The sequence below is a fragment of the Adiantum capillus-veneris genome, chromosome 3 (genome assembly GCF_014529385.1).
Source record: "Adiantum capillus-veneris isolate H3 chromosome 3, ASM1452938v2, whole genome shotgun sequence".
Lineage (NCBI taxonomy): Eukaryota > Viridiplantae > Streptophyta > Polypodiopsida > Polypodiales > Pteridaceae > Adiantum > Adiantum capillus-veneris.
The window spans coordinates 70,784,103-70,794,977 of NC_140933.1; the positions used below are offsets into that span (position 1 = coordinate 70,784,103).

Below are 10,875 nucleotides of genomic sequence, written 5' to 3' on the forward strand. Positions count from 1 at the left end.
TTGCCCGATCTCCGCACACCTCGGTCCAGAGGTGTACGGAGATTAGGACTACCAAGTCAAAATCTCGTCTTTATTGGTTAAATACTATATGGGTTGACACATACGTGCACACCCAGGTGTACATGACAATGCATGTAGCGGGAAAAACCCCTTTGTCTCTTTTAGTTCCATAGTTTCTTCTAGAGGGAGAGAGAGAGATAGAGAGAGCTTCTGTCCTTTTCACACAATTGGTCAGCCAAGCTAACTCTTTCACCACTACTTTCGCTCTCTAGCTACCACTATCTCTCTCTCTCTCTATCCATCTCTGTAGCTATCTCTAGTTAATTCTCTCTCTCTCTCTCTCTCTCTCTCTCTCTCTCTCTCTCTCTCTCTCTCTCTCTCTCTCTCTCTCTCTCTCTCCTACACATACACACACAACGCAATGTAGCTTGAGAGAGAGAGAGAGAGAGAGAGAGAGAGAGAGAGAGAGGGAGATGGGAGGAGGGGGGAGAGAGAACAATACCTGTGCTGCAGGTTTCCAAGAAGGGGCTAGATCTGTGCGCGCGGTCGTAGACAAAAATGACAGCCTACACGCGGATTTGGTTTTTTTCCCCAAATTTTTTTCCGTCGATATACCCGTCGATATACGTGTGGAAATACACGTGGAAATACGCGCCTTTCGATAGACATTGCCACGCGTATTACCACGTACGTATCGATGCGGGGTATACCCATCAAAATGCACGTGGAAAGGTACAGCGCGTCGAAATGTTGCGCGTCGAAAAGCGCGTAACATGTTGTAGTGTCTTTTTGTGTTACTGCTTGTCTCCAAGTCTTGTGAATTCTCAAGAGCGAACTCTAGTAATGGTATGCAAAGTGCAATGAATTCTACTAATAAACAAAGTGTTAACAAATCTAACGAACAAAGTGCTCTCAATTTTAATTCTATAGAGCAACGTGCAACTGTTGTAAAACAAACATCACAAGAATTACAAGATTCTCCATCCAACATAACTCTAGTCTACTTTCTCCTTTTGCACGGAAAAAGTTGACTCACTTACTCACGGAGTATAGTGATGTGTTCTCAAGTGATTTACCACCGGGTTTACCCCCTACACGTGATGTGTAATATGGCATTGATGTCTTGTCAGGAACTAAACCGGTGAGTAAACCACCTTATTGTATGAGTGTTAAAGAAGCCAAGGAGGTTGAGAGTCAGTTGGTTGACTACCTCTCTCGTGGTTTCATTAGACCTAGCACTTCGCCTTGGGCATCACCAATTCTATTGGTAAAAAAGAAAGATGGTACTATGCGCATGTGTGTAGACTATTGTGAATTAAATGTGATAACCATCAAGAACAAGTATCCTCTGCTTCAAGTGGATGAGTTGTTTGATCAACTCCACGGGGCAAGATACTATACAAAGATAGATCTTCGTTCAGGATACCACCAGGTACGTATCCTACTGCAAGATATCTCCAAAATTGCCTTTAGAACATGGTTCGGGCATTTTGAATTTTTGGTTATGCCTTTTGGTCTAACCAATGATCCAGCTACATATTTGAGTGTCAGGATAGTCCAAGTGCTGGTCATCCAAGTATTTGTAAGACGTATGCCTTAGTTTGACGACAATTTTATTGGCCGGGCTTACATCACGATGTTCAAGAGTACGTACTAAACTACCAATAGTGCCAAGTAAGGCATAGCGCCTCAAGGTAGGTGGCCTTTTACATCCTTTAGAGATACCACAAGGTAAGTGGGAGAGTATCTCTATGGATTTTGTAGTATGACTACCTACTACAAATCGTGGCCATGATGCCATTTGGGTAACTGTAAACCGTCTCACAAAGATGGGTCAATTCATTTCCACTAAGACTACAGTTAAGACACCGGAATTAGCATGGTTATTTGTAGAGCATATATATAAACTCTACGATATTCAAGCTAGTATCATTATTGACAGAGATCGAAAGTTTGATAATCACTTCTGGAGAGCTGTGTTCCAAAAGTTGGAAACTAAAATTAATCTAAGTACGGCTGATCATCCAGAAACGGATGGTCAAACAGAAAGAGTTAATCAAGTGCTAGAGGATATGCTACAAGCGTACGTTAGCAAGAAGCAAACCAATTGGGAAGACTACTTACCTATATTGGAATTTGCTTATAATAGTTCAGAGCATGTGGCTATAGGGTTTAGTCCATTTATGCTTCTGTATGGATTTCAACCTAGATCACTCCATACGGTGGGGTTGGCTAAGGAGAAGATACAGCAAGCGAAGGACTTTCTCTAAGACCATTTTGACATGCTTTGAGTTGCTCGACAATATGTTAAGCAAGCTCAAGATCGATATAAGAAGTACGCAGATGAGCATCATCGTCTTGCTACTTTCGAAGAAGGAGACACGGTTTTCCTCAAAGTTCTGGAGGATTCAGAAAGTCTGAAGATGGGAAAAGTTGCTAAACTTTCACCACGCTATTGTAGACCATTTACCATTCTCAAACGTATAGGTCACGTGGCCTATAAGTTAGCTCTTCTAGAGCACTCACGAATTCATCCTGTTTTTCATGTTAGCCGTTTACGAAAATAGCTAGGACAGAATGATAACGTCATTGACAAGGGTGTGTTAGTTGACCTTATCGAACCGCCAAGCATTCCTCATGAGCTTGAAAAGATTTTGGATTCTCATGAGCTTCACACCAGACATCATGCTAGACAACATGTGTTGGTAAAATGGCTAGATAGACCTGAAGAAGGTTCTACATGGGAGAATGTCCCTGCACTTAAGAAACGTTTTCTTACGTTCATTTTCTAGGACGAAAATGATTCTCCAAGGGGGGGGGGGGGGGGGGGTAATGTAAGGACATGGGTCTTATGGGCGAGGCCACGGGCACGGCCGGACAGTGTGTACGCTAGGGGGAGGCTATAAGATAGCACGTTTGGGTGGAGACTAGCACACGCATTACCACCGCTCTTTCACATTGGTAGGGTGTTAAGAGTATCTTTTGCTACTTGAGTGGCACTTTACATCTTGGGTTGTTTTATCTCTCTCTCTCTCTCTCTCTCTCTCTCAAAGATGGTACTATCATCCAAAATGTATTCTTGTTGAATGGCACATTAGGAAAATTGATGTTTAAATTTTTTTAAAAAGAAAAGGTCGTAATTTGGAGGCTACTACTATTGAAGCCCAAGGATGAGAGCATGTTGTAGTCGATAATACAAGGCGAGGGCTGTATGCTTCAAATGAAGAATTGTCCAGAGGACTTGAGAGGAGCAGTAGTGGGTCAAAAGGGACAAGAAGATGATAGTAGAGAAGGCAAAACTTAGGATGGAGGTCAAAAGAATGGCTAGTGAAAAATTCCACTTACTTAATAAAATCTAAGTCCAACCTTAGCCAATAAATACTCCACTTTTTGAAGAGTAGAGCCATCACTCCCTCAAGAATTTTGACAGGGTCAAACAAAAAGGTGGGAGTAAACACTCCTCCCCTTCCATAATAGAGTGACTATGCTTAACTCCTCATGATTCCCTACATATCGTTTGTCTTGTGGATTTTGAAAATGGCCACATGCAATTGGAAAGAATTTTGAAACCCATCAAACAGTTCTTATGAAAAAATAGCACAATAGACACAGCTACATGGCAATGGGGAGAATGGAAATGGGTGGCGAGATCCAAGGGCCAAGGAGGCATTGAGATCTTGGACTAAGTGTGGTATGTTGAAGCCATATGTGCAAAGCTAGTAGTCTCCTTAACAAATCAAAGGCGATCATGGCCTGGGATATGGTTGAAAACGTAAAGATTTTCTCTTAAGGAGGTCAATGGAAGGAGGCAAAAGTACACGAAGAAATTCTAGCTATAAGCTAGACTTTTTTGAAGCTTGGAGGCTACGAAGGGGAATACTAGGAAATGCAACAAAGAGGCATTGTCAATGGAATGGAGGGAGACCTTTAGATACTTTAGGTGCTCCGTCCTACACTGATCCCCTTGGCCCTCCAAGTTAGGGGGAGGATCCTTGGAGGGAAGCTACCAAACAAGTGAACAACAAAGGGGTCTCCAAGGTGACATATTTCTAAAACGACAACAACTTCTGTTGGAAGGATGTGGACTAATTAGTGGTACAACATAGTTTGAAAAGCTACTCAAGTGAATCACTAGAGTCTTAGCATTTCTGTGCAATAGTACAATGCATGCTGCTGGGTCAGATCTCAATTAGAAAGCTTGGCATTGGCCCAAAGATTAAATTTTTTCAGTTGCAAAAACATTGAGAACATATAACAAGCTGATTTATGGAGCGGCCTGGTTCACTCCGCTCATCAAATTGTGGAGAGTGAATTGGTCAGAAGAGAAGTGCCTAAAAGGTATAAGCCACATTTGGGAGGTAAATTGGCCAAGCTCAATGAAGATATATATTCACTTGGAAGGCGTTGTGGTGGGATATCCCAACTGAGAATAATATTATGGCTAGAGGGATTGACACAAACACATGCTTAAATTGGGTGCAAATCACCTTAAGAGGATGCACGACATCAGTTTAAAGAGTGCCCTTCCTCACGGGATCTTGCTGCCGAAATCTACAAATGGGTGCAAAGGACATGGAAGGTACTCTCATTTAGGAATGATTGGTTATGGGACAAAGAAGATTTCAGAATCAAGCAATTCTTGCACAATGAATGCACATTAATAACCCAATACTGCTAGTATGGAAAGCATGGAACCTTCAAAGTTTTGAAAGAAACTTTGTGGTTTCTCAATTTAATGATATCGTGAATGGCGATTATATACTTACTATGCTTAAGACTATGGTCAACTTCACAAGCCGAAGGATGGGAACATGAACTTAGTTGCATCGACTACCTGGGTGGTGCCCGCCCTCTAAAGGAAAGGAGAATATGAAGCCTTCAACTAAGGCTAGAAGAAATGATGACCTTGGGGGTGAAAACATCTTTTTTTTTCTTGCAAAACTCACAATCGATGTGAGTGAATTATATTAGAAACCATAAAGAATTACAGATACTAGTCATGCTTGTGTTGAACCCTCGTTGAACCATGACGTCTCCCAGCAACCATAGTTACATCGGCTAAAAGGGGGGCTACCCCAGGGTATAGGCTCAACACCTAGTTGGACATTGAGCATACACTTATCCATGTGGATTAGACATTACGACACCCATAGCCGTGTTCCACTCATGTTCCTCCATTTACCATTGGCAAAAATTGCTTCCTTGCTCTCTTATATGATCTTCATGAACCAAGATGTTTCGAGAGCGTTCTTGAAGAGTCGACAGTTTTTGGCCTTCCAGACGCGTTTGAAGTAGCAGAATCTAACACTTTGCATACCCCAAGAAGCGATTGGCTCTTGAACTCCTTTCCTTTATTTTGCGAGTCTAGGTTTGAGTGGAAAGCATGGCGGTGGCCTATGGATAGACACTTTTTGAAACCGCATACCAAGGACGTGTACAACACCCTCATGGTCTCAAAGGATTGGTTCTCCCCCCTCAACAAAGCAATGGGGTAAGGTGTGGCCGAAATTAAGAAGGTTGATTATTGTCAAGAACATCTGGTGCCCACAATGGCGGCATGGGATGAAGGTTTTTCTATGGAAGGTACTGTGGGGAGCATTACAGACTGGTGTGGAGGTGCTAGCCAGAGGTATTGGGTCGGGAGATGCTCGCAATGCAAAAATGCAAGCGGGGACCTTCCTCACTTATTTAAGGATTGCCCAACGATTTGTGGCCTAGCAGGGAAGATTTGCAAATGTAGCAATTGTGTAGCCATTCTAAGACTCTATTGGCGAACAATGTTTCAGTCTTACTACGATGAAACTTGGAGGCCGATTGGTCTGATCCTTTCCAGCCTCTGTTCCTGCTGTCCCAAAACTGGCCTTAGCGGGGGGGGGGGGGGGTCACTTAATAGTTATGTGACTATCATATGAGTGCAACAAAAGGGGTTATTAAATTTCATTTTTTCTCACATTTTCATATACAGAAGGGTATTGTAGGGACACATGATGTTGCGATACAATCAGTGGGGATAAAAATAAGAATGATGTCCTTTTGTAAAAATCATAGATAAGGATTTTTTGGAATAATCCTTGAACACACGTGATGTATACAGTTTTCACATAATGATCCCCTTGGGAAACTGGCCAGTCGTTGAAGTCCTTTGTTATTGATCTTCCTGGCCACTTCCCTACAGAAGGGGTTCAATAGGATGCTTCCCACCTTAGAAAGCCAAGGGGAATAGTGAATTGTCAAGTTGTGAAAGTACCTGGTTATCTCACCCCATTCTAAGGCATCTGTTTCTCTGTTGCACTCCAAACTAGCTCGCCTGTGCTCCCAAGTTTTGGGCTAGACCACCGAGGGGCCAACAGCTTGTCATGCGTCTCCAGCCCCCTCAGGAGAATCTTGTGAGATGCTGTCTGGCAAAGCGAGGGAAACTGGGGAAGGAGGGGGGGAAATAAGGGCTAGATGGTGGTTGAGGAGGTGAGTAGGACAGGTGGCAAGAACGAGGTCATGAGCAAGCAAAAGCCAGTTGGGACGAAGCAAGGTGAGAAGCCATGCCACAAGGAGGCCGCAGAGAAGTCAAATGACTCTCTCTCTCTCTCTCTCTCTCTCTCTCTCTCTCTCTCTGGGCAGAGTGCAGGTAGGATTGCACTTTTATAGCTTTTTTTGCACGCCATTGATAGCTTTACAATATCATGAAGAGAAGATGCAACGATGCATTTGTAATACTTCCAAAAATAGCATCCTAATGTCACTCGCAGAGTGTTACATTGTGAGCTCAAGTTCCTTTGCAAGAGCTCACCATCGTGTTGACACTAGCGACCTCAAGCATGCCTGCTTGAGCAAGAAAAAAGCTCGGCTTTATGAGCTTTGCATCAAGCCATGTTGTGCTACAAGCTGTCATGGACGAGCAGGAGGTGCAACAGTGATGGAAAGCTCCGACATTCGCTCCTACTGCCTTCAGAGGGGGAGGTGGATTGGAGGAGGTATGTTACAAGGAAGACAACAGCCGGGGGGGGTCTGCCGAGAGGGACGTGACCACGCTCCTAGGAATCCACTCTAGTGCCATTTCCTTCAATTGGGAAGATTCCAAAAGGGATCGAATCATGGACATTAATGGTTCCAGTAGTAGAATAGACCCAAATAGGTAGTAGCCAGTAGTATATATGTATGTGTATATCTTTAGAATTGGTATTTTATCTGCAAATGGGTCCAAAAGACATGGAAAATAGGATTCTTCAAGAATGATCTATTCCTAGGAGGAAAGGTGTTCAAGAGCCAAGTAATGCTCATCACAACGCAAACTGTGAGATAATCCAATAGCTCCCTAATGAAGGACTCACATGGGTAAAGGTATGGGCTCATCCATTGTTGTGGGGCGGCTCCCTTGTCAGCCGATGTATCTAAGATCCTTGGAAGATGTCATGGCTCGGCATGAGCATGGCTAGAATTTGTAATTTATTGGCTATGATAATATAATGGGAAAATTACCAAAATACCCCTCTAATTTGTGGAAATTCCCAAAGTACCCCTCAAATTTCAAAAATTCCCAAAATACCTCCAATATTTTGTCATAAATTCCCAAAATGCCCTTCAAATTTTTCAAAATTTCCAAAATACCCCAGGTCGTGAGATTAAATTTCTCCAAAGATAATTTTTTTTGTAACTTTTCATAAGAAGAGGGATTGTCTATCAATACAAGATGCTCAAGCTAGAATTTGAGTTGGTTATGTAGATGAATCGCTTCATTATTTTTATAATTGTCAACAAGGATTAAAGATCAGAAAATCTTGAACAATCCGACCAAAATAGATACAAGGGTATTCTGGGAATTTTTTGAAATTTGAGGGGTATTTTGGGAATTTCCACAATTAGAGGGGTATTTTGGTAATTTTCCCTATTTTCTATAACGTTGCGTGGCAATACCCATTCGGCGTTTTGTATCTTGATTTTTACTGACCCAGGTATCCTGTTACAGCGGTGAATAAAGAATGACCGTGGTTTAAACTCTTTTTAAACTCCAGCTTTCAAAGCACGGGTTGCTGGCGTCAGCAAGAACATCATGCTCTCTCGTTTGTTTCCTGTCACATTCCAGTACGAGCTTGAAGAGTCCCTTCAGCGTCGCCATCGCCATCGCCAAACGAGCTCGTTCAGCTTGGACGCCGCATGTAAGCCGTCTAAATCTCAAACTCTTGTTGCATGGTTCTTGACCTTCCGTATATTTGTTCAGCTTGATGACATGCAGAAGTAAGATCTCGCAATGGCCAGTAATTCGCGTTCTAAGCTAATCATATTGTGCTAGCAGCTAGTTGTCATGCCCCTGCATACGCAATACAGACGAAAGAATTCGCTCGTCTATAAGCCTACTTTTGAATTATCTGTAGGTTTGTGCAGGTCCAACTAAATTCAAGCTGCGTTGCCTGCATCTCTTACGGTAGAATATCGTTACCATACACATTGTGCGGCAGTGCAGAGTACCACCCCGTGAAGCTAGTGGTGCAATCCGACAGGAAAAAGACAGTACCAGATATGACGCCATTCCCTGGCTCAGCCAGAAAGAAGAGCACGGCCAAAGCGAAGCGGTCTCGGCGCACTCGACAAAGGCGCACTATGCTGCGACCACAAGAATACAACAAAGTCAAGGTCAGAACAGCCTCTGGTGGAAGCTTGACCATTCGTTATAGAAGACGGCCTTCTTTCAGCAGTCATGAAGCAGAAATCTGCTTCACGACCGGCCCCAAAGAAGCAGAAACTTTGACAAGCTACAGACATGAGTCCGATCCGAGTTTATGCGATTACGCTAGCATGGATGAGAGCAGGGCGTTTGAAGATCTATCAGATTTGTCAGAGAACAGCCAGAGCAGCTGCCACGCATCCGGAAGAATTGCTTCAGAGGCTTCCATTACTAATCTGCATGACTGCGATACATCCTGTGATTTCTGGTCCGACTCCAATATTGATTTTCTCCCAACGGGACGGCCTGACGTTGCCATGCAGAGTATTCAAAGCCTATTGGAACTCGAAACTGATCAGAACTGCTGCTCCTGGCCAGCCGCTCTCCAAGATGTGGAACAGACCAGTGAAGATTTGCTTCAGCTGCTTATGAAGCCTTTTGTATATCACGGAGATGGCAATGAAGTGAGTTCCATTGTTTCTTTCATGGAAGGACCTGGCGATGAGAATCAGCTAACTGAGGGTGGATTTTGGTCCACTAGTCCATCTTGCCAGAGCAGTCTTACGGACCTCAACAGTACTGGATCAGCAGAAGGTGGTCAGCTAAATATGGAGAGCTCTGCATTGGTGAACATGAGCATGTTCAGCCCTCCGCCTGCTCTTGACGAGATGGAAAGCTCCGATGTAGAGCTCATCGACCTTCCACCTCGGCTTTGCTATGAAAATGCTGGCACAATCTGCTGGCAGGATGAATATTTGGAACGGTACGAGCTCCCCTACGACCCCTACGACATCAAAGCTACACCAAACGGCTGGAATTTCCACATGATGGAAGAAAATGCGAAACCATTTGATGGGAGCACTTTACTACATCTGGACGAGCCTGAGGACGTGAACGTGGCAAATTCTTGCCCCATACCGCAGCAGAGACCAAATTGGGGTGCTATGGTGATGGAGAGCGCTTTGCAACATGTAGAAAGAGTTGAGATTGAAGATCCACTGGAGAATGTGTTACATTTGAAAGAAGCTGTTTACAGGTTAGTATCCAGAGATCACAAACTTGCAAGTATGGCACGGGAACCAGCTGGTTCAGACGTTGGTGAGGCCGGCAGTTTCATGTTTTGCTTGCTGGACTCTGCTACAACCAGAGGCAAGAGCATGAGAAAGAAGCGACTCCGGCGCGCTACTCCTCTTCACACGTTTAATTCCTTGCTCAAATATAGCAGTAACAAAAGTGAAGACCCAGCAAGCGATCAGCCATTAGGCAGCTACCAGAATTTAGCGACTCCCGCATGCCTCGCTCATGATCGGCGCCGAAGACGTCATGGCAATTTGCTCCCTCAGAGTGCGGTATCTACTTTACGCAGGTGGTTTGATGATCATGCAGCATTTCCATTTGCAGAGAAGAAAGAAAAGCTTGAACTAGTCTATGAGACAGGATTGACTCTCACACAGGTCCTGCTGCCTATAAGCTTACGTATTTCTCTGCTGCTTATGTCATAAGCTTATAAGCTTATGACTACTTGTGATCAGTAATAGTTAACATTTTTTCGTTTCATTTTGCAATAGGTGGAGAACTGGCTGTCCAACCAGAGGCACAAACTGAAAATCAGAAAATCGGACTATGTTTATGGCGCCGCGCCCTCAGAATTGTAGATAAAGCCTTGAAAGAAATTACACGATGTGATCAGCTTTACATGAGTCTGACCTTTGATATATTTTAAGGCATGAAACAGTATGTGGAAGCTGCCGTGCTTGAAATTAGTAGCTAGGAACGCATTTGAGTAGGGAGGGTCCCTGAAGGACAGATCAGGTAAGGCCATGGCCCGAAACGGAGGGTCCCTGAGGGATGGCCCAAAAGGGAGAATTATGTGCTGTGAGCTATTTGTTAATCACTGTGTATTAATCATTTTGCAAGCAATAATAATTTCTGAAGTAGACAGGATACGTATCGAGAACAATTTTTTAAAAAATTATTGTAAAGTGAATGAGAAGGTCGAAAACGATTTGAAGCGATTATGGACTTGAATTATGAAAAGTCTATGGATTTAAAACTTTACATGGTTTGGATAGCGTTTGGCCGTTTTGTTAAAAAGATTAGCATATTCTTAATTTGAGGATAGAATACAATCCACATTGTGCCAGTACATCTTGTTGTTGGTTAAGGCAAAAGAAGATTCCCTGAGTATGACTATGGCTATCACTAGACCATCTAACAAT

The 10,875-nt window shown here is 43.4% G+C and overlaps 1 protein-coding gene across 1 annotated transcript in view; it reads left to right on the top strand.

Annotated features, from left to right (window-relative positions):
- Nucleotides 1-10,671, top strand: part of LOC147461073 (uncharacterized) — a 36,605-nt gene extending 25,934 nt beyond the window's left edge. Inside the window, exons 3-5 of the mRNA XM_086504679.1 lie at nucleotides 8,007-8,150; nucleotides 8,377-10,110; nucleotides 10,225-10,671. Coding sequence (XP_086360805.1) covers nucleotides 8,007-8,150; nucleotides 8,377-10,110; nucleotides 10,225-10,311 — 1,965 coding nt within the window. The 3' untranslated portion in view covers nucleotides 10,312-10,671. The remainder of the gene's footprint in view (nucleotides 1-8,006; nucleotides 8,151-8,376; nucleotides 10,111-10,224) is intronic.
- The last annotated feature ends 204 nt before the right edge of the window (nucleotides 10,672-10,875 follow it).